The 25,049-nt window shown below is 42.4% G+C and overlaps 1 protein-coding gene across 2 annotated transcripts in view; it reads left to right on the top strand.

Moving 5' to 3' along the window:
• The window catches only part of cerk (ceramide kinase), a 53,484-nt gene extending 30,667 nt beyond the window's left edge, over positions 1 to 22,817 (top strand). Inside the window, exons 12-15 of one of the 2 annotated variants that reach the window (XR_004613067.1) lie at positions 3,143 to 3,357; positions 6,599 to 6,759; positions 12,990 to 12,992; positions 22,808 to 22,817. Coding sequence is in view for 1 of the 2 variants with exons in the window: in XM_034578223.1 (XP_034434114.1) it covers positions 3,143 to 3,357; positions 6,599 to 6,707 (324 nt within the window). In the remaining variant the exon portion in view is untranslated. Of the gene's footprint in view, positions 1 to 3,142; positions 3,358 to 6,598; positions 8,222 to 12,989; positions 12,993 to 22,807 lie in introns of those variants that run through there. The other variant, XM_034578223.1, reaches the window with a different exon arrangement.
• Positions 22,818 to 25,049: the final 2,232 nt, after the last annotated feature.

Below are 25,049 nucleotides of genomic sequence, written 5' to 3'. Positions count from 1 at the left end.
CATTTCAAAACGCCCCCCCCCCCCACCAATCGCTCCCTCTGCTGCAGAGTTCAGCGCTCGACATCAAGACTTTCTCCATCTGTGCGCTGATGAATTGAGAGCGTGTTAAGTCTGTGAATGAGCCCGCTTGCTGTGCTAGCACCTCCGTTTGCTGACTCCGCTCAATTTCCCAACTATGGTTCAATTTAGTTCAAATGCCTCAGCCCTTGTGCCTTCCCACGTATCATAAATAACCTCCACCCCGGTCCGGAGAGGCGCCGGTAATCGCTGCATCAGGGATATGCTGTATACTAGAAAGCAGGCTGATACCAGACTAATGCCCTCTTAGGGTAGCGCAAGTATTACCAGGGGAAGTCTGGTGATTAGTAATTATTACCTCAGGAAAGACCTCGGGAAAGTTTATCCCATTTAGAAGAATCGTGTAGAGTAATTTGAGTTGCTGCCTTGGTACAAAAAAATGCATTGCCAAGTGTATTTTGAGCCAACACTGACATCCTGAGGTGGGTTTAAACTCCTTAAGATCCACATTTTGCCTCGTGCACACGACATTGTGGATCAAAAGGAGGAGTTTTACCCTCGGCGTCAGGTAAAACCGAGAGATGATGTTTTTTTAAAGAAACGAGAGCAGAGGATGGTGAAATGTATTAACTGGAGGAAATTGGATGCGGCTCTGTGACATGAAGCGTGTCCTTGGATTGCTTCCATCCAGACGACATGAAATGGTGACACGCTGAATGTAATTACCAGCGTGCGTGGTTAAGGTCAAATTATCAACTTTTCCCAGGTGATACTGCTGCAGAGACGCATTAAATCAGTTTTATGACAGAAGATTACAGTAAATTTCAATAATGAGAGACACCAGCAAGATGTTACTGTATCAATATAAGACACCTCGAGCAGTGATTCTAACAAAGGGTTACCGACCCTCACAGGAGCTGCGAAATAATTTCTGGGGGTCTCAAGGTGGCTGTGGAGAAAAAATAAATCATTGTACAATAATCATTCGGACGTTCTCTTTTATAGGTTCTCTGGCAAGAGAACTTCTGTGTTCACACATACAGCCGCTCAGGAGAATGTCCAGAGATTATCTGGAGCTCATGTGCACCCACCTTCGGAGAGACTCCCTTCGGAGAGTTCAGTGCATGTCACTCACTTTAAAATCACTTTGCAATTTGTTGACTAATAATAATCAAAGTTTTTAGGACCATTTAATTCTGCACTCATGGTGAGATTTTGAAGATCCAGTGACCTTTACTCTAGCGCCACCAGCATGTTTAACACATGGAAATAAAACGTGATTTATCGTAAACCTTTGCCTCAGGATCACAGTATATCTCAGTATCCTTGCTGTGGTGCCGGCAGTTAAAAGAGACTCCAGCTTCGGGATGTCTTGGCTGCTTTACTTGCAGCACACTAACGGTAGACAAGTGGTCGTAGGAGCGGGCGGAGCGGGACTTTGCATCAGAGTTCACTTAATATCAGCATCACTGTCCAGCCGAGCAGAGAGAAACAAGGAGTGAGAAGCCACTAAGCGTATTCATGGCCTTGTCAGAAAGCCTTTTAGGCAGACCGACCGGCATGAATGCAAAACGGCTGCAGTCATAAAGTGGGTCTGATGTGAAATAAATGGCTGTCACTCCTCTTTTCGGGACGATGGAGGAAGAGGAGGAAAGGAGAGGAAGAGAGAACAGAGGAGGAGAAAAGAGGAGAAAAGAGAGAAAGTGCCACAAACGTGAAGTTGGAGAAAATAGTGCGGCGGACCGAGCTGAACCTTTCTGCGACGCAGAGTGAGATGAAAGGGGATTTTGACAAAATAATTTATTTTTCGCCTCGCTCTCTCTTCTACTCTTCACTCCTCTGGCATTTACATGTTTTTTTTAAAGCACCTGAACTTTATCCCGACCTCCTCTCCCCCTCCTTCCCTTTTATATTTGTTCTCCTGTTTGCTGTTTTTTGATAAATAGCGGAAAAGAAGGATAAACCCACATGTAGTTTTGCACTTCATTACAAAATCAGTAGGAGTCCTTGAAAAAGACAATAGAGGAGAAATTACATTTTTACCTCTCACCGGGAGATTGTGGTCTTAAAAAAAAGGAAATTACATACCAAGGATCGGTTTACCGCGCAATGTAATCATCATATTTCAGAGAAATGGTCCACTGCCCATTTTCAGGGTTGATTTGTGTATAAAATAAAGTAGTTTAGACGTTTAGATGTTCAAAAAGTTTATGTTGTTTTCTGAAGACGGCCTGAGCTCAGTGTGAACACTAATGGATTTAGTTTCAGTGATGATGCAATCGTTTTATTGTTCTGACTTCAAGTAGAGCCATAGACCCAAAATGGAGATTAAGGAGAAAAATTAAAAAAATAAACAATAATAATAATTATCATAGTACTAGCGCTTCTCAAAATAAAGTTGCAAAGTGCTTCACTAACAAAAAACACAAGGAAGAATACATTAAAAAACACATAAAAACAAGTACAAACTCAGCTATGAAAGAATAAATAAAGAATAAAAACACTTAACGTGCGACAGAAATTTAAGTATCACCTCCCAATACGAATGAAATAAGAAATGGAAGGAATGCGATACAATAAAATTACATCTTATGCTTTGATTCAGAGGAAGCTACTGAGGGCTTCATAAATGGACCAACTGTTCAATAACTCGACAAAATTCTTTCAAGAAATATTTACTATACATTTAAAAGATAGAAATTATGAATAAATATTGAGCTAAACATACGCAACATTTGTTTATTCTAGTTTTCAAAAGAATGTTTTGGGATAAAAAGTAATTTACCATTAAAACATTCTCAAGTTCTTAGGTAATAATTCATGCAATAGAAGACAATAACCCAAAATTAATCACAGCCTCCTGAAACAATTATTAATAATTAAATATAATAAAAGTAATATATAATTTCATTAACACTCTTTTCTTTCAGCATATGTTCCTTTATAACATTTCTGTATTATTAAAAATAATTTTGTGATTAAACTCCTTAAATCATTCAAGAGACTTGGGGTCTGTAACCTCTGCACCATCTGTAGCCACATCTGTTCCTTCATCCGTTCATCTCTCCGTCCCCCTCCTCTCTTTCATCCACTCCTGCATCTGTCTCCATCTCCCTCCCCCCAGTTTGACCACTCCTTCGTGGAGGTCTACCGCGTGAAGACGTTTCGCTTCCTGCCGGGGGACCAGGAGCCAGTTTCGCTCGAGGACCAGAGCGAGACGCAGTCAGAGAAGACTGGCTCCGCTCCCATCTGCTCCGTCCAAACAACCTCCTACAGCAAAGCCCACAGCAGCTGGAGCTGCGACGGGGAGATCCTGCCTCACGCCGCCATCCAAGTCAGGTAACCAATCAGCTGCACAACTCCAAATAAACCATAGACTGTATTTAATGGACGACATGACAGCTCCCTCAAAGTGAAGCCAAATCATCTGAATTGATCCCTGGTGGCTGAGGCTGAAGTATAGGTCATTAACCCCGCCTCCTCTATGTTAGTGGATGGGACTTGGACCAAAATAAAAAAAAACTTTAAAAAAACACTTTCAGACAATACTCGGTTGATCCGTTCATATATTTCTGAGCAAATTTTCCCACATGAGGAAATGGGATATATTTACCGTCTGCTACAACCTTTCATTCTTTTCAAACTAAACTTTTCTGTTTGCTGCAGACTTCTATTGAGTTTCTTTTTATTCGGATGTGACATAATTTTGCATTCACATCATACAATACTCTCTTTTATCACCTGTCATAGCGCAATGCATGGTGGTATATATTGCTCGTTTAATGACCATCGGTTGGACACTACTTCTCACAATGCATTGTGGGATACAATGAGTTCATTGTATTGGGTATGCAGATTCTCACCAAACATTGGGACAGCGCTACACTAAGTAGTGATTGATTTGGGACTCAGCCCACTAAGGCGAGGTTTGGTACAATACTTACGTTCACGATTTCTTGGTAGCTTCAGTGGACTCCGAGATGACTGTGTGTTAATGAGTGTAGTCTGGTGTGTATCTCTAGCTAGTTTTTAGATAGATATGTGGAAACGTCCCCTATCCAGAGGTGGGTGTACGCCATAGACCTGTATGCACCACTACAGCCACTAAACCAAAGAAAAGGCAAAATATCAATAATTATAATAATGATGAAAAAAGTTATTGAATTGTTAGGATTAATCTTCAGAGGAACATGAATTCTTATTGGGATATTTTATTCTAGACCAAAGACAAGTGTGGCTATAAATTGTACGTGTGAATTTTACTTCAGTGCATTTTTAGCCCAGAGCTCCCAGGCACATAGAACATGGTTTCTTCCTCCTTCAGTTCATGACACTCAGTAACATTTTAGGGCAATTTAAACCAACATTAAAGCCTAATACCCAAAAGTAGAGTCTTTACTGTGAATACCCAGCTATGGTGATGCAATGGGTGTGAGCTCTGCGAGTGTTTCAATACTTCTTCCATTACAGCGCCTCTACAATATTATGTGCACAGATTCAAACCCATTTGCCAGTCGTCATCTAAGCAGAGAGTGATCCTGCCCGCCTGCCTGCCTGCCTCATCATTTTCGTCACAGGCTTCAAAATACAGAAAATAAGCAGGCACGGTGGGGAAATGATTGAAGTGTGCCTTTCTTTAGCAGGCAAAATGCCTCTGTGTGCCAGTGTTAAAAAGCCATGTACATGAGCAAACATTCATCACTACAAGTAACAATAACTTGTCTGTTTTCCACTGCTGGCTGCCAAGGTTCTTATTCATTCTCTACAACGGAGTTTGACTTTCTCATGTTTTCAGTTGAGCAACTTTATAGCTTATAGAAAACAGAAAAGAATGGCAGATGTCGCTTGAGATAACGTCTACTGTATGTTTGGAGCATAGACTGTGAATATAGATGGACGACTAGTCTCCGCTTCCTCCTGTTGTACTAAAATTTAAAATAACACAATACCGTTGTCGCTATCTTGGGCTTTATTTCCGTAAGAGTCTGCGAAGTAGTGATTGTGGTGTGGAGCCGTGGTATCGAGGTCCCACCCACACACATGCTTGACTTGCTTGAGCCAGTCTCGGCTGTCAATCATGACATTTCATCAATTCAATAATTTAAACCAAACTTACCTCTAAAATCCCATAAAACCCATGAGAAAAATGTATATGACGTGTACTTTGACTTTTCCATGTCCCATCAACTAACATGGAGGAGGTGGGTTAATGTAGCCAGTCACTAGGGGGGTATCAAGACACTTTGGCTTCACCTTTGGGGAACAGTCATGTCATCCATCTTTATGTACAATCTATGGGAAGTGTCTATACAACGAATGAGTGATTTCGTACACAACCATCGCCATTTTGGGCCTTTTAGCATTTAGCTCAAAGCAAAGTGGCATGGTTGCAGGTTCCTACTGCTGGTACAACAGTAGGTGTCTAAGAAACAGGATATGGATAAAGCAATTGATCTACAACAACAACAGGCCAAGTATTAATATGTAAAATAGTGAATATCAAGGCAAAGTCATGAAGAAGCTGTCCTACTTGGTGAGACAGCAATGAGAGCAGTCGTGCCATTAGCGCTGCAGAGACTCTTTCATTGTTCTCTGCTGGATCATCTCGGCACTGCGGTGGAACCAGCCACTCCTCATTATTCCGTCCCCGTCCGCACCTCAGCCTACCTCCCTATCAGATCTCTATACAACCAGCGGGCCGCCGCGCCACGCATCATTTATTTCATGCTCCATTGTATTTTGCCAATGATGCATGGCGCTGTAATGTTGCTAATTTAATGGCCCTCCCCGTGTTAAAAGGCTACTCCCCTTTAATTAAAGCAGAAGTCCGTCCTTTTATTGCCTCTTCCGCTCTGCTAATCGTTCTTAGAGTGAGCCAGCCAGAGTGCGGATAATTAATGGTGATGGCCCGGGCGAAATAGAAAGAAGGTAAGAAAGAAGGAGGGAAGGAGGTGAAGAGTTTTGTTTGGGAAGTTGCACATATGTTTGGAAGAGAAAGTCAAGGTGCAAACAAATGAAACGAGCTGAACCAACGCTAAATATGCTGCTGTAGTTTGATTTACGGGTTCTTCTGAGCCTTTTGGGGGTTTTTTTACATGATGTATAACAGGAAATAAACCTTTCTCATTGAGCTGAAAATGATAAGTTATCATGCTACTCCATTATTCCAACCGCAGCTGAAGCCTGCAAGTAAACAACAGGTGTTCCAGTAAAAACACAGGTGCCAGACAAAGCCACAGGCGATACAGCACTACTGTACTTTGACTGTTGCTTTGACTGCTGTTTTAAATCAGTGTACTTTTACTTGTATGCATCAGGGTGTGTTATGCATGTCAATAAAGTACGTCAGGCCCATCTGTATTATAACATCTGTTCTCGCAGCTCTTTATACTGAACACACTACAAAGAGCTTCTCACTTAAAAGTTTGTGTGTCAAGTTTGCACACAGGGGCGCCGTTCCATTCCGTTTACATCCGCCACATGGACAGTGAAGTGTCATTGAAATGAGCATAGTCGTTAAGTTGATGGTTAGTTACGCTAAATGATGTGTTGTGTATGTGTGTGTGTGTTTCCTCTGTAGTGTCCAGTGCCAGCTGATCAGGCTGTTTGCCCGTGGTATGGAGGAGCAGCAGCAGTGTGTTTCTGAAGACCCCTGCACTCTGTGGGCACCGGAGCCAGACACACACTGAGTGAGTGGACTGAGAGCTGGATGGGCCACTAAAAAACACAAACTTGGCAAAAGTAAACTCAAAATGTTGGCATCCACGTCTCTCTTTCAGTGCGTTTGCCTGAGGGAAACCTGCACTATCTGCACAAGAAGTGACGGAATGATTGAAAAAAAATAGCTCCAGAAAAAAGATGGAAAACTGCCACTAGAAAATGAAAGATGGTGATCCAAAGAGACCGTGTGGATGTTCACACGGCCACATGAAACAGAGCTGAACTGGACTGAGCTGGACTCATAGCAATCAGTCAAAGGTTTCCAAGCTGCCATGAAGGAGAAGGCAAATAGGATTTCTCCCTATACACAGAGGAGGGACAGCCAAGGAGATACAGCTTTGTGAGACGGATGAATTAAAAAAAATACCTGTGAAGTACACTGATAATATGAAAAGACTTAAAATGCCTGGGCTGCACCAAAAAAGACCAACGCAGGCAATCTGCTGGTCCTTTTTGGGACAAAAAATATTTCATTTCCTTTTCACCCAGGTGAAAGCCGATACGAGCCGGGGGCACTAATGAAAAGAACTGAATACCCTGCTAATACACTAACAGGACCCCGGTGGCTTCTGGGTAATAAGGCAAAGTGGTTGCTAAGTGATTCACTGTGTCTCAGCACTGCTGCGCTGCACCTGTGGCTCCGAGCTCTGCTCCCCTCCGACTGAGAAACTACCGGCAGTTCAGTCATCGCCTGGGATTAGCCAGAACTATACGTTGTTAATGTTTGTAGAGATAATCTATTGTACGGCTCTAAAATTAGCAGGTCAAGCTGGTCTTGATGTGTCTGAAGAAAGGTCCCTGCAGAAGGACAGCGGCAGCTTTTATTATTCCTACTGCTGCTTCAATAAAACTACATAGAACTGCCTCTATAATAATATCTAAACGAAATGAAAGGTGTGTGTATGTGTTTGTGAGCGTCCGAATGTCTATCTATAGTGATTTAGTGAATACCATATATCCTTACAAATTCAAAGGACTGTTTAAGGTTAAGGTAAGGGGCTAGGAAATGCATTATGTCAATGAGTGTCCTCACAACTATAGAGAGACAAGTGTGTGTTTGTGTGTGTGTGTGCGTGTCTGTGTTTGCAAAGGTGCCAATGTGATGAGTTAGTTTTATCACAATTAGCCTCATGACTGCTATTTTGCAGATGCTCTCTCACTGCAGCCAACACACTGCTAAAACAAGTATCTAGACAGGCGCACGGGCACACACACGCACACACACACACACACAGTTTCTCTAATGCACACACACACACGCTCTTTAACTTTTAACACCATAAAAGCTCTGTCCGCTCTTTGAATCCTCTCCAGTTTAGTTAATACTCACTCTGGATGTATGTGATGCTTCACCTTCAGCACTGGCTTTTGACAATCTGCACTTTGAGGCTCAGATGCTTTTAAGTCCACACACACAAACATGTGCCTTCAGCGAGGATTGTTTGAGAAATTTAGCAATTAGTGACTGACAATGCAAAAGCTGGAAAAAGTCCAGATGAAAATTGGAAGTTTCTTCTCTTTTGTGTAATAAACATTAAAGGTTCGGCGTGCAGGATTTATTGCCATCTAGTGGTAAATGTGCCTATTACGACCAATTAAACCAGCCTTGCCTCATGGCCCCCTTCAAGTGTGTAGGAGAACATGTGGTGGCTACACAGGTAGTGTTTACATGTGAAAGGTCCTGTTGAGAGCCGGTGTTTGGTTTGTCCTTTCTGCCATTTTAAGCCAACAAAAACACAACAATTGCGCTCAGCTAGCTAACATTAGCACGTATTACATGTCCTTACATTATACAAATTTGGTTAACATTAGCCCAGCTCATAATAGGACGACAATCTTGTGTCACAACTCAAAGTAACTAATATTTGGTTTTACTTTATGTGGACTAAAAGTCGTTGATCTCAGTGATGGTTAAACGCTAACAGCGTTTAAAATGAGGAACACCCAGGTTCACAAATCTCAAATGTCAAGAATATAATATACGCTGATTTCTTAGCAGAAGATAATTTGCATTTCAGCTTGACAAGTTTTTTTATTTAATCTTGTTGTGCTCCCCGTATTTGTGAATACGGGGAGCATAAATGAAACTGTGATGTAAGCAGATACTGTGATGTAAGTAGATTTGACCTATTTTATGAAAATGCTTAATAAAGTGCCTCTGAAGTGCGTCTCTGTCCTTAGTGTGATCTCCGCGGTGTCTTTGACGCCACTGATGTTTCATTCCCTCCTTTTCTTTTTTTCTCCCACTCATGCACAGAAAGGTCAGAACACCCTTGCTCTGGCTTTCTCAATCTCACTCTTTCTCTGTCTCCCTGTATGAGTGGAATTTAATAGGGTGCTCTGATGTGAGCGAGATGTTTCATTAAAGAACATCAGACATCAAAGGTCTCTGCTGAGATGGAGTGGTATTTCAAGCTGTGCTCATTCTGCACACAGTCTGGAGCTTGTTTCTTCTTTTTGATACCGCCAGGCAATTGCAAAAGTGTCAGGCGGCAAAGGAGAAGGGAAGTCGGAATTTGGCATCCGTGTTGTTCAAAAATACCAATCCATAGTCGGAGTGATCCCGATGATGATGCAGGCTGTGGGTGATACAACTTTTGATCTGTGAGTGGAGCTCATGGAATCTGGTGCCAAAATACACCACAACAGCAAATGTCTGTTACTCACCAACTGTTCAAAGGCAGTGCCAGAGTAGCCATTCAATGTCCATAAGATCTCCTACCCTGTAAATTGTTACTGATCACTTTACTTAAAAGAAATTTTGTATACAGGGTCATATTCCTGTTGGAAACAAGTGTCTGTCTCCGTCACAGCAGAACAATCACACTTGGCTGAGTGAGTTTCGAGGCTGCAGCAAACTCAACTCACTTTTATTTGTATAGCGTCAAATCACAAAATAAATTATGTGAAGGCACTTTATATAGTGAGGCTGAGACCTTAACAAATTACAGAGAAACCCAACACTTCCCACACTGGCGACTTTGGAGAGAGAAAACTCCCAGAATGATTTCATCTTCAAATTTCACGTTTTGTCCGATGTTTTTCTGTTTATGTGTAGAGATATAAAAGCAGAACATTATTTAGAGGATAGATCGCAGATGTAGAGATGAAATTGTGTGAAAGTTTTGTATCTCAATTACAGTATTATTGTTAAAATGTGCTGACAATGATTTAAACCTCTGTGAAAATATTTAGTAGAAGTAAAAATACTAAAGCAGCTTATTAAATGTGCAACAATAAGATTGAAGGAGTTTGTCATCAGCTTGTTAAAGAGTCATTTCACTCACAGTATCACGATGAGTCCATTAAAAATCGGTGTTTTCTACATGAACTTCCTCCTGACAGCAAAGAACTGACTCCAGAGCAGAGTTGAACATTGACTGAACTTCACACAAACACAAATCATCAGGTCACAAAGTTCCCGTGGAAAATCACACACAAGAAGCAATAACGTGGTGTGAACAGCAGCACATGTTTCTCCTCCATTGTCTGTTTCCCTCAGTGTGAGTCTCTACTGTGTGTTGTTGTTGTCACTCCCACAGTGTGTGTCTGTCACTGTGATGTTGTGTGCGAACACTTACTGTTCTCCCTCCACTCCAACTGGACTCGTCCGTCTCGGAGGCCGCTCGGTGAGGTCACGTTGCTCCGGTTCTGCAGCTTGCTCCTCAAACCCTCTTTCTCCCAGAGGTGCAGCACTGCTGCTGCTTGCTGCTGCTGCTGCACACCTGGGGTTGGAACTCAGATCAGAGACCAGAAAAAAATAAGATGTCTCACTCTGTATATATTTTACAAACTGATACTTTAGTTTTTCACAACAAGGTGCTGCTAGTTTTCACCCCTTCTGTTTGTTTCGGGATCATCAGGAGGAATCCCATTGGGTCTGTCACTCTGTTGGGCTTGAACCTCATATTTTGATGTGTCCTTGCACCAACCCCCCTCTAAGTATGTGATGCAGCACTTAACTGATGTAGATGTCATGCCAAAGCAAAACTGTATCGTGGAGTGATACCAGAGGCTGCAGTTTCAGGACTGAGGTGCAGTTGCTTTACTTTGGGGCTGGTCTGAGTGAGAACGACCTGGGCCATTATTTACTTGCAGCCATCAGGAGCACTGGAAGGAATCCCCGTGTGTTGGTCGCTCTGTGGGCAACTGGAGCAATCCTTTTTCCTGCTTGAGCAGCCCTCAGATAGCTGAATAAACATGCAGCAGGTTGCTCTCGTTGTAGTGTTGAATTTTATAATTTGTATTTATTTATTTTTATGTTTAATGTTAATTGTGTAGATTTTCTCTTAGCACCACAGACTCTGACTGACTTCCAACTTCCCTGCTCACACATTTACGGTGACGCAGTGACGCAGGTATATGTTCTACTGAGTTCTACTCTGGTTATCTTCTGCAATCCTTTTTGACCACCACAATGCAACTAGGCTATGCTGCTGTTACCTACACGTATTTAATATTCTCTAACAAAGTGACTGACTGGTCTCATAATCTAATACAAGCACGAGTGTGGCAACAAAGACCACGGGGGGATTTTAAAGCCTCTCTCCAGTCTGCAGCTGCAACCAAAAGTTGTTTCCCCTCGCTCTCATTTTCTCCTCTCATTTTCTTGCTTTACTACTTTCTTATTTATTTACCCTCCATCTGCTTGTCGGAGGCCCACGAGAGCCGCTATCTCATTCCCCCAACCCACCTGAGACACAAGGTGAAACCAAAACGGTGGCAAACACACACAGAGAGCGCGGCGGCTGTCCCCAATTCCCCTGGCGACTTCTCTCAAAGAAAAGGTTCCAAACAGGACGTGACAGCGCTGCCGCGTCCCCCTCCCCCCTCTTATTCACACTCTGCCCCTCTCTCACCTTCACACATACACACTCACACTTGCATCAACATGTCTCTCTTTCCTCTCCCACGTGAAGACTCACACCTACAACAAGCTCCCATCCTCTCTTTTTATTTCTACCAGAATGTGACCTCACGCATTCTCTCCCATGAGACTTTGTGGCTTTATGAGGTGTGTTGAGACGAATCCCATTATTAATGGTCTGATTTGGCCTTTTCAACTAGTTCCTCCAATCACGGGCAAAGTATGAAAGATTTTTGCGCCTTCAACCACCTCCAACGTCATTTTCTTCCTGTAACCTTTACCTCATCTGTGATTCACACATACACCGGGAGATCCAGTCTCCTATAAGCTAAACAAACTCTCCTGAGCTGGAAAGGTTGACGCCGCATTACACCTGCCACGGTTGCGTGACGTACAGTAAACAATTACAGTGGCCCACTATGGAAAATTACTGTTTTCCGAGCGCAGGTCAGTCAACAAGAGCCAAACAAAAGCATAAACTGTTTTGCTGGTCTGAGAGACTGAAGGGAATGATGTGGGTGGTGTGAAAGCTTTGCAGCTGAGAAACAGCGGGAGCAGATAATGCAGGGGCGGCGGTCCAAGCAGCACTTCTACCAGTATTGATTGGAGCGAGCTCCCTGTGAGAGATTTAGATCAATGAGGCCATAAAAGTCCATCTTCTCAGTCAGGAGCCACTACCGGCCACTTATCTCTCACTCTCACTCTCTGTCTCTGTCTCTCACACTCACACACACACACACACACACACACACACACACACACACACACACACACACACACACACACACACACACACACATTTCAACTCACTAATGCAGTCACACACGCTGGAGGTCTGACCTCAAAGGGATAGTTCACCCCCAAAAATGATCTAGTCACCACTATGCCGATGGAGGGGTGGGTGAAGTGTTTGAGTCCACAAAACACTTTTGGAGTTTCAGGGGTAAACAGTGTTGCAGCCAAGTCCAAGACAACTGAAGTAAATGGTGACTGATTCTGCAAACGTTAAAAAAACATAACATGTCTCCATGCTGTGTCATCCAAGTGTCCGTAAGCCCCGACATTCGAATTTGATGGCATCATTTACACCATGTTTTTAGCCTAAATGTCTGCTTTTATCCTCTAGTTACTGCTGCAGAAAGCTCTGATAAGGTAAGGTAAGGTAAGGTAAGTTAAATTAAGATAAGTTAAGATAAGAAGATAAGATAAGGTTATTATCAATCAGCTAAAAGCCAAAAATATGAATAATTTAAGGTTTGTCAGGAATCAGACATTAATACAAATTAGGTAAGATAAATAAATCATTTCAACCTCTGGTGTGTTTCAAGAGTAAAGTAGAAAACATCCACATTTAAACAGATGTGATCACCAGTTTATTTTGAAGGTTGTAAGTAAGTGATTGAAACAGCACTTACCAGCTCATAGTATATTCCTTCTTTCATTCATTATTTCATTCATCCTCGACTGCCAACCATTTTCCTTATTATGCTAATTTGCAGTAAAAGCCAACACTCAAAGTGAGAGGCCCTTGAATCAGCATTAATGCAGCAATTAGCCAAACCGTAGACGGCATGTTCGTAATCTGGAAAATCATAATAATCATCTCAAAGTACTGCAGCGACGTGTAATTCACTCAACAGTGTTTTCACTTGAGGAAGCGTGACCTCATGTGCACTCGGGGTGAAAACTCCTTACATGAGTTGTGGCTTAACATGGGCATTTACAAAATCTGTAGAAAAACAAAACACAGAAAAGGCATAGAAGATATGTTAAAGGTTCAAAAGGTGTTTAGTTTGTCCGGTCTGGGCTACTGTAAAAAAAACATGGCGGCCTCCGTATATAGGACCTGCTCCCAATGTGAATATAAAGTATTTAAATATAAAGGAGCCACTTTAGGGTAAAGAAAACAACAATTTGTACAATTCAGATGAAACACACTGGTGAAAACATCCCCAGGATTATTTTATATTCAATTTCTGCCAATAGATCCCTTTAAACTAAATCTTACACACTGAACCTTTAATAAGACAAAGATAAAGTTAAAATAATAATGGGCATTAACAGAATCATAAAACAGACTTAAGCTGAACTCAAAGCTGAACTCGACCAAGTGTTGCAAATCTTCTATGCATACAGACAATGTTAAAATAGCACTTTTTACAGTCTACTGTATTTCACTTTGTACAGCCTGTGGTGCAGCTGTAGTGGCGCAAAAGTGAAAAAGCTTCAGGTGGCAGATTTTGTTTCTGGGTGTCAATGTCCCCATTACCTGCTGTGATGAGGAATTCAATGCGTCATTTTATGTTTCGATTAACTGACTCAAAAGACATGATCATAAGAGCCTTAACCGAGCTAATCATCTTGTTTCTGGAAGAACTGGAACAAAAGTCTGAATATTTTTTTGTTCCCTGGCCACTTATAACGTGTGATGAGTGTATTTCGATATTTTTGGGCTGTATAATTTTCAGGTAATTAACTTTTTTTATAACATTTTTTAACAATCCCCTCCTGGCCATAAGCAGCCAGTGATGATGTTTGTTAATGATGACATTAGGTGTTAAAACAGTCAGATTGGTAATTTTCTCTTAGTTAATGTTTAAGTGTCATCTCATTTGAAAAAAACATATTTAAAAAGTTTCTTTATAATAATTAGCATTAAAGTGCTTCATCAATAGACAGTGAAAACCAGGCAATTACAAACTCATGACTAATAACTGTCTAAATCAATGGAAAGCTCTCCCACTCTGACAAGTCCATCATTCACGATGTAACAATGGTGCTTTGGGATAAACACTAATGATTAAACACTTCAACATGTCATCAAGCACAGATGATTGAAATAGAACCAAGCTGGGAGCGGTGACGGGCTCTAATACGCACGATCGATATACATAAAGAGAAAGTCACCAATGAGGCTCACAAATAATTGTCGTCAACGTGACCATAGAGGTCACAGTTAGAGAGGGTGGAAAGCAGTGCTCCCTTTAAACGCCGGAACAAACAGGAATACTGATAGAGGGAAGGTCGGTCCCTGTAGTGGATGAATGACAAATAGAGAAGTGATTTGGACCAATAATTTCAGTGTGTTTGCAGGATTCTCTTCTCGTGTCTCTCAGGTCGTCACGTGTGGAAACGCAACTCCATAGACCTTCATTCATATCGACTCTCAGCAGGTTTCTATTACGTGTTCCTAATAGAAAAGTGACACAGTGTAGTGTACTCCATAACTGTAGCAATTCATGGACCTCATCCTTCTGAGGCTGCATTTTAAGACCGAAAGCTGACCTGTGGATGGATGGATGGATGAATGGATGGATGGATGAATGGATGGATGCATGGAAGGATGGATGGATGGAAGGTGGAGGGATGCATGGATGGATGGACAGATGAAGGGAGGAGGTAGATGATAGATGTATGGATTGATGCATCAATCCATACATCTATCATCTACCTACATCATCTACCTACTCCATGGATAGAAGGATGGATGGACGGATGGATGAATGGATGAATGGATGAATAGATAGATGGATAGACGGATGGAAGGTGGAAGGATGGATGGACAACTTTGAGGAGTGGACAGGTAAAACTACTATCGTCTTGTCACCACAGGAAAGTGACAAAATCGGTTTTGTGGTGAAGTTGTGCTTCCCCTTAAAAGCGGATCAATCCAATGTGTCACTAATTACTTCCAAAGTACCTTAAGGCGGACCAGACTCCATCCTCAGTGACACACTGGGAAGTTGCTGCTGCAGTCGTAGCTGCTGGGTCCACAGAATCACTTCGGCCTGGGCCAGCGGGCGACTGCAGAGTGCTCCTCAGTGATAAGTCATTACCTCTGCTGGCACTCTGTTAGCAAACAGAGGATCTGTTGCCGGAGCAATCTACTCATTACTTGTTAATCACTTGAATAGGAGGTCTTGTTTGTACAGCCACGCATAAACCGAGCGGCACACGCACAGACACATCCGGCGAGCACGCTGGACTTTGTTTTCCGCTAAGCACGAGCGTTATTGTGTTTCTAATGGTGCTTGAAGTAATTACACTCTAATGTTACTCGCCGTCTAGTCCTCTCCAGCAAGCCTCAGCGTGGTAGCTCCGTTCAGAAGTACACACACACTCACTCTGCCATTCTCCCCTAAGCACCACAATGACTCCATTAACCAGAAGGCATCTGCAATTGCTTTGTCTTGTGCAAGAATATGAGGCATGCTTCAGCGACAGCCTAACTGACTGTACACACAGGGTGTGTGTGTGTGTGTGTGTGTGTGTGTGTGTGTGTGTGTGTGTGTGTGTGTGTGTGTGTGTGTGTGTGTGTGAAAGCGCTTAAAGATCTGGGAGAAGTTTCAGACAAAATGCTGTCGCACAAACATCTGAACAAAGACACTTTGCAATTCCATTGTGGAAATGGTTGAAGTGAATGTGAGACAAAGTAGTTGAATACATTTGAGAAACTCCAGCATTGATGCAATCACCTGCAACTTTCCCCGGGAGTGTGCACTGGCTGAGTGATGCCCTGAGTTTTGGAAACGGTGAGGACATGATGTCACGACGCCGCCACGCTACACACGGCAGATCCGGATACACACCAAAAAACTGAGGTCACTAATGAATTTGTTTATTATGACAGAGTATTAAGGCCACATTGAAGAAAAAACATCAGAAATTTTCAGAATAAGTCATAATTTTATGAGATTAAAGTTGTTGTTTTAGGCTTCTTGTCATGTTAGAGGGTGAATATCAGAAGGTCCGTCTCTCTCCTGAATTATAATGAAGAATACGAAGCATCTTGTCAAGTTATACTTGTATGTAAGCATCACAACAATGAGATTGGTTCAAGATTTTACATCCAGACGGAGTTGGACTCTGGCAAACATGGTTTGTCCTTACAGCACATTTCATAAAACATTACATTTTCTTGAGTCTCATAATCTTATGACTTTTGTCCACATTAAACTATGACTTAATATGACAACTTTTTTCTCTCAATTTTACATCTTCTATCTCTTAATATACAAACTTATTTCTCGTTAAATTACTTTTTTCCTGTTGTAAAATTACAGCTTTATTCTCGTAATATTAAGACTTTTTTCTTGCTAAATTACAGCTTTATTTTGTGATATTACAATTTTTTTCTCATAATCTTAATTATTAATTCTCGTTGAATTACAACTTTATTCTAGTCGTATCCTTCTTGTTAAATAATAACATTATTCTCTTAATAATAAAGACTTTTTCAAATTGAATTATGACTTTCTTCTTGTAATATTAAGACTCGAAATCTCAGAATAGTTTTTTCTTCAATATACCCCCTCTGTCTAAATTTACACTGTTAAATATTATGCACAATTTGAATAAAGGCCCTGAAAACCTATGTCGTCTTTTTAATTGGTTTGCAGTAGGTGGGTGGAAATACATCATCTCACTCTGTTTTTTTTTTGTGCTGTCAGTTTAAGAATAAATCAAAATCAAACTGCTTTAAGTTGTCAGGCAGTGACAGTGTTTTACTTCTGTTTTCACTGTTGAACTCGTGAAACATGAAGGGAAACTCACCTGTCAGGAGCTTTAAGTAAACCGAAGGACCCGCGCTGTCACCTTTAATGTCCTCTATTTAATGCTTCCTGTATAACCTTCAGCTTTGGATTCAACATGGCACAGTGTTGTCTGTATATTGCCTTCTTCCTGCAGCACAGGATGGATACGCTCCTTTCCACTGGCTCTTGGTCTGTGTCAAGACAAGATGCAGCCCAATCCAATATTAATGCACCTCAGCCGCTGTGACTGCACTGACTGGCGCTGTGAGGCAGTTTGCCCTCCGGAAAATTCAAACCGATACCTCCGCTCTCCAATCACCCTTACGACCCAAGCCTCCAAAGCCCCTGAGGAATATTTTGTTTAAGTCATTTCCTCCTGTGTCGATCTCCCTCCTCCTCCCTGCCTCCCTGCCTCTTCCTCCTCCTCTTCCTCCTCATATATTTCATGTCAAAGACTTATTTTCTGTTTATGACTGTGGATGATGGAGGCGCGACGCTCCCGCTCCAGGGGAGAACACAGTAGGACACGGACAAACAAAAACTGTCACCTTTACGAGTGGTTCACCTGGCATAGGGGGGATGAGTGTCAGTGTCTGTGTGTGTGTGTGTGTGTGTGTGTGTGTGTGTGTGTGTGTGTGTGTGTGTGTGTGTGTGTGTGTGTGTGTGTGTGTGTGTGTGTGTGTGTACGAGCATGCGGCCTCCTCCCTGGGGGCTGACATCTTATCTCAGCGGCGTCTGTGAGGAAAAACAGGCCAATATGTCGGTGCAAAGATGTGCCGTGGGTGAGAATGGATAAGGAGACTTTCTGATTTACCTGCAGTGACAGGACCATAGGGCGTCCTACTTTACTGTGCAACCAGCCATTGCAGACCAACTCTCAGAGACATGGAAATGGAGGCGGAAAGGTAAGGAAAGAAATTCTGTAGCAGGATCATCCAGGAGTGTTGTAGCACGCCACGTTTGTCTGTGGCAGACAGAGAAACCAAGCTGCCATATCTGACATGGGCTGACAAATAAAAAGTGGGTGTCCGACAGGCGTGATCGGTGGTGAGTTCATGCTGGAAACAGCACAGTCAACAAGTCACCGGACGTCTATTCATTTCCTGTTGAGCTTTGTCTACAGCACAACATAAATTCATTTTCCTTCTTGTTTCCCTACCAGTGTGATTATATGTTGTGACAAATCATCGCTGGGAGCTGGGGCCGTCACTTTTTATGACACTCGCCTCCAAGAGTCCACGATCAGTGATGAAGCACTCAGGCTAGGCCCTAAGACTTTGCTATACTTACAAGTGTTGACAACAGGATAGACACAAATCTCTTTGCACTATTCGATCACGTCCAGTAAGACTTCACCACAAAGCCATGAACACAGATTGTCCAAACACGTCTGAAGACGACAGGGTTTGTCATTGTTTAGACTGGTCCCACAGAGGGATGAGGATAATGGAGCTCAAAGTTGTTGCACTTGATTGTACAAACAAGTGGGAAAAAATCCTGCTTACTTCCTTTCCTCTGAAAAATTGACAAACTCTTCATGAAGACCTTTTCGAAATGCTACAAATATCGTCAGACCCCAGGTGACGAGGCTGCAGACACGTCAACAAGCACTTAGTTTGAAGCCTACTGCAATTTTGCAAAGTGTTCCTCCTTTAACAGTTGTACACTGACTTAGAGGATGACCAGCCAAGTTGATGGGCACCACCCAACCATCCATCCTGCAACATATGCTGGTCTATAGCATATCTACGAGACACAGCCAAGTTTTAATGAGGGAAATGCACCAGAAAAACAGAACTGCTTCTACTTTACCTTAAAATAAAAGCTCCAAAATCATAGTGATGGAAGCTGAGTTGTAAGAATAAACTTACTCTCCCATCCCACTCTCATGAATCCCTCATCCTGCACTATGTATGTATGCTGGCTAGAGGAAGTGCACAATGCATAAGCTCGGCTACTAGCACCTTCAGTTTAGTGCATAACTGCTGTGGGTTCAGATGTTTTCGCGCGGATGATCCAATGATTAATGGTTTGTACTGAGATGATGATTTTGTGTTTCCCTGCTGAGCGATTTTATGGACTTTGTTTTCTGCACATGAGCTGTTACTTTCTCCAGGTAAGCAGGGCCGTAGACAAAGCAAGGGATTCCCTGGGGCCCCAAGCTGAGAGGGGGCACCCCGAGAAAGACTGATTATGTTAGTCCACAGCAAAGACAATTTTGTAAGAACCTGCTTATATTCTATGATCTGCTCTGTACAGGAAACTTTGAAAAACAGAGTTTACAAAGTGCTATGACGGACAAAGCAGACACAGCATAGACAGACTCAGGGGAAATTGCAAAAATGCATTTACACTAATAACAACAAAAGCAATAAGACAACAGTATAAAAGTAGTAATTACCAATAAAAAAGAGGACAACATAAAAAAGGCAAATAAAGTAAGAGAATAAAAGGACAAAAACATAAAAGCACAAAAACATAAAAGCATAAAAACATAAAAGCATAAAAAGATGACCTTAGTTGGAAACCCCTTAATGAGAAACCAAACTTTTGGCCAAAAGCTTAATTTTAGAGACTAGACTAGAATTTCTAAATGTGTGTATGCTGTGCCAGGGATGATCTTTCTTTATCCTCTTTAGTATTATTTATGTGCATGCACTTTGCTTATAATTAAAGGAGTCATTTGATGATTGGAATTATGTGGGTTGAGGAAGGGCCCCTCAGTTCCCTTTTTCCTGAGGCCCCAAAGTCCCTTGAAACCCCCCTGGGTGTATGCTACTTTCAGTGTCTATAATATCTGCTCGTACCAACAGTGTTTAATACTCCAACGTCCTGCCATTCCCACTTGTGGCTCTGGAGGCCACTGTTGCCACTTCTCAGCAGAAGTTCACCGTCTTGCTTTAATTCAACCGACTTTCAGTCTATCGTCGGTTGACCTTACATCCTTCCCGAGAAGCTCGTTCCTACAAGTGGTCGTTACATCTAACGGCAATAGTGTGCATCTCAAAGGATCGGCCTGTGAGCTGCTCTCCTTCAAGCACTCCTCGAGAGGTGTTCATAAAACTGACAACCTGCTACCACTGAGAATGTAAGGAAACAAGTATTACCTTCAATTTGTATTTCCCATAAACTCATTCATCCCATGATGCTCTCAAAAATAGATCTTCTTGAGCCTGTGAGCTGGGGCCCCCCCCACATCTCTGCTTCCTGATTGCAGGTCCTCCAGTGCCCCCGTCAGGATCTTTTCTGCACCTCCACTGCACCTCTCTTCATTCTTTCTTTCTTCCTCACCAACTCATTTGCCTTGTTCTTCTCTCCACCACCACAATATTTCTTTTTTATTCCTCTCTCTCCTCATACCTATTTGTGGTGTGAGTCAGGAAATCCCACTGTATTGCCGTTGGGTGAAGCCATTAAGAAACGGCAAACAGAACCGTCGGGTCGGCAAACAGTGTTGTGCGTACAGGTGGTGCAGAGCCAACAGACAGGAATCATTACACTGTTCCACCTCGATCGCTGCAGGTCCGCTGGGACCGAGTCTCCACAGGCCTGACATACACGTCGATGGGTGCACGCGCACGCACACACACACACACACACACACACAGAATCAATCAGATATGCTGCACAGGTATATAAAAATAAAAGCATGCCAATACAGGCTTACAGGTGCATCGCTTTATCTCAGCTCCAGTTCCTGAAGAGAGGACAGACAGAGGAGGACAACTAGAAAGAAAGACAGCGAGCCGAGAGAAAGGCAGAGACAAACCTAAATCTCCACTGGTTATTGTACCTGAGGCCAGAGAGTCAGCTCGCTCCGCAGCCTGGCTAATGGTGCGACATTCTCCGGCATATTTCACCTGACACATTTACATTTGCTGCTGCTCTGACCTCGTCATAGCACATCTCTCCCTCATTTGTCCCCTACGACAGTGTGTGTGTGTGTGTGTGTGTGTGTGTGTGTGTGTGTGTGTGTGTGTGTGTGTGTGTGTGTGTGTGTGTGTGTGTGTGTGTCTGCAGCAAGGATAATGACTGCATTGATCAGAGACATCCCCAATGGGTGGTCTTGTTCCGTCAAGGCTGAGAGAAAACGAGGGAGAGAGAAAAGAGAGAGAAGGGGAGCAGGGCCAAACGGGATGCCCTCTGCCGCTACCCGCCTCATCGCATTAGCCAATCAAATATCCATCTTGGCTGTCGCCTTCCTGCACCACGCAGACTATCAAAAACCAATCTGCTGCCCTGTTTTTATCGCCTGTCATGTCTCCGTGCCTTCCTTCCTTCATCATCCCGCCTCGCTCCCGCTTAAAAGTATCATCTCTGGCGCTCACGTTTCAGATCTGCGGCTGATTTACAAACCTGGGGAAGAAAATTCTGCTCGTATACCTTTTCTTTTTGTAATTCAGCTGAGTTACTCACTCGAGTGGGTTTGACACAAACCCTTCAGCTCTTAGTGACAAAGGAAAAGTCTTTAAATGTAACAACTGCAGACGCTTCCTGCAGGTCAGGGTCACTGAGTGGTTTAATGAGTATGGAAATTGTGTGTGAATCATACACAATGACCTTCACAGTCACCTGATCTTAACCCAACAGAACACCCATTGGTGATTCTGGACAGTGGCAGTGCTCTGAGCCACTATTCTCCAAACACAGAGGGACCGGATGAAGCTCCTTTTCTCCAGTTGTGTCCATATTTGAGTCCTTTGCGTTGTGTTTTCTTTAAAAAAAACATTTCTCAACCCTGTAACGCATATTCCAGCAAAACCAGCTGCACTGCAAACCCCTCAGTTGCTCTTTTTTTCACCTTGCGTCACAATGAATACCAGGACTTGAACTTCCTACATCAGGGCTCTACACAGTACAGCTTGGAATCCTACGCACAGGGTCCAAGCTACATTATGATGCACATAGTTTTGTGGCTCCTCAAAACTATGGCAAGTTAATACTGAAGACAACAACAGGGAAGTTGAGGACAGTCTCAGCAATCAACTTGAAGTGCCTCTTCATCAGTGAGAAGTAAAAGAAAGTAAAAGCACTTTCGAAGGAATAAAAGGCTCTCTTCAGATTCAAGAGCAACGACGCTTACAAACAAGAGCAAATCCAAGGCCTGAGTTCAATAAATAAAAAAACGTTGATATTACATGGCTGTTAAAACATGACTGGAAATGTTATAAGACGCTTTGTCTGAGTGTTTAAGGTCAAATGCAAACACACACTACACACACTTATTCAACATAAATGAATGAATGAACCTACAGCACAGGAACACTTTCCTATTCATTAACGAATTTAACGGGATGTGACTCCATATCTGAGACACACAAGTTTATGTCTAACCCTCTGCCGCTCTTTATAGCATTAATAATTGTAATAATAATAATAATCATAATAATAATAATACTTTTAAATACAAGTAACACATTTACCAGCCTCTTCAGTCAACAGAGGCTCATTGCAAACTTGCAGAGGAGCGGTTTCTGTTCTGTGTAGGGACTGAAAACGGGATTGGAATGTCTCAAATAAGTTCTTTTCTGTCACGTATGCTACTTATTGTGTGAAGCTTTTTCAAGGATCTTGGATAAGAAAGAGAGTTTTAAAAGAGAGTCTGTAATTATTGAGAGTAGAGGTTCTAGGTTGGGTAATAGTAGTAAATAAAAGTATATAAATAGAGTTCCTGTAAAAACATAATGAAAGGCTGACAAGGTCTGAAGTACAATACAAACGTCAAGGATAACACAACAAAGTCGATTTGTGATCCTTGATGCAGCAGTCCTAGATTAAATGCATCTAACAAATACTTTGTGTATTGTAAGCAATTTAAAAAACAAATATATCAAATATGAATCACCCAAATTCTTGCACATACAGTATGAGAATTACATACATAAGTTTCCCAGACATTCAAACCGGAATCAGATCGAATAAACCAAACAAATGAAATCAAGACAACTAGCCGCAGCAGCCACAGAGTTTCGTTTAACAATTAACTTTGGTTTTCATCCAGCAAAAGCCTGGTTCCGTTGTTCATTTTCCCAACTTCTGTCCAACAAACGTCCTATCCACAATTTAGGTTTTGATCCAAATGAAATAAATTCTGTTTTGATGATATGAAACACAAGTCAATAATTACCCGCTGTTTATAGTCTTTACTCTGAATACATTTTTATTTGATTTCATACTCAAAGGAAAATAAAACAGCTGATTTATCAACATGAGAATACATTTCAAGTACAAGTTAAGTTAAGTAAATGTACATCCAAAATCAAATAAAAGGGAAACAACAGTGTGTCCAGAACACTACAGTGTGGGACCCCCATATGTAATTAGATAACCATGAGATGCTGTATTTGGCCTTGAACCTCATTTTTTACAGTGTAGAGACTATAAGGCAGGCCTAGACCTCTGATAACATTTACTGTGAAAATAATCACACAAGTGAGAAGTGTAGGATATATGGGGAAGATCGCCGACCCCACATTGTTTGACTTATGCAGTTTAAAATTGCATTTTAATCTACAAGGAAACAGGCTTCTTCTCACCACAAGGTCACCATGGTTCGCACGAAAAGTTTCCAAATAAGCACTTTTCTACGTCTCGCAACACATATGCACCCACTAACGTCTTCTTCTCATGACACTGAACATAAATTTGTATATGGAAGATCGAGGCATCGCTCTTATTTAAAGATAAAAAAAAAGGTCTGAGGTCTGACAGCTCTAAAGTTCCATTAAGAATTCTTCTAAATTTACAGTGAGAGCGAACCGCCACAGCTTGCCGCCCACAGAAACAAGGCAATCACTCACCTCAGCCCCTCCACACAGCCAGACAGCGTTCACACACACACACACACACACACACGCACAGGCACGTGCACACAAAGACGCAAAGACAAATGTTTGTGCATACATGCAGGCAGATTCGGAGATATATAGCCTACACACACTGGAGACTAGAGGAGAGTGCAGATGATAGTGCCAATGATTTCTCGTTGCTGACAGTTGGCTTCTCTTTCTCGAGTCCCACGTGTGTGTGCATGTGTGTTTGGAAACCTTTATGCATGCACGTGTGAGTGTGAGTGTGTGTGTGTGTGTGTGTGTGTGTGTGTGTGTGTGTGTGTGTGTGTGTGTGTGTGTGTGGGTGGGTGGATAAGGATCCGTCATGGAAAAGGTTACGTCTGGTGCCAGTGCAAACAAGAGGTGCAAGATCTAGCCACAAACCACCAGCCAATCTACAATACGCTTCCCCTTTGAGACATACATATTAAGGAGAAATGCGCACATGTGGCTCACAGACACACACACACACACACACACAGTCATGCCAACAAATATTGGAAAGAGGCATGTTGTCGCACACACACGTGGAGGGGAACACAGAAGTACTCCCCGTCTCATTATGCAATCTGAGGAGCACGTGTTGGGGTTGACACACACTTCTATGGGAGTATTAAATGTCTTTGCTATTCGTGTAGATGACATTCAGAAATATTGGATGTTCCTTGGTTTCTCATTTCTTCCTCTGCTCTCCCTGTAGGAGCGAGCAGGTCTTTACAAATCAGGGCATATGGCACGATGCCTGCAGGAGACGTGGAGGAAGGACCCCCCCCCATCTCATCATCAGCAATACACTTCTGTATTTGTGACTCGGGAAACACAAGAGGAAGAAGGAAAAAGGAGGAGGAGAGAAGATGAAGGGAAAGACAATGAGCAATGGAGATAATTGAGATGCGAAAGACAACAGTTTCAGAGCGAGATGAAACGAGTTGGCGGTTTGGGTGCGCGATCGCAAATTGACACAAAGCAAAAGAGCACACAAAGACAATAAATCCGCAGCTGTCTCCGGTGAGTTCGGCTGATGTCTCCCAGGCACGGTGAATATTAAATTGCCTCTTGTAAATCAAGAAGTGGTGTGTT

The sequence above is a fragment of the Hippoglossus hippoglossus genome, chromosome 23 (genome assembly GCF_009819705.1).
Source record: "Hippoglossus hippoglossus isolate fHipHip1 chromosome 23, fHipHip1.pri, whole genome shotgun sequence".
NCBI lineage: Eukaryota > Metazoa > Chordata > Actinopteri > Pleuronectiformes > Pleuronectidae > Hippoglossus > Hippoglossus hippoglossus.
The sequence above is the reverse complement of the archived record's forward strand: the minus strand, read 5'-3'. Positions and strand labels throughout refer to the sequence as shown.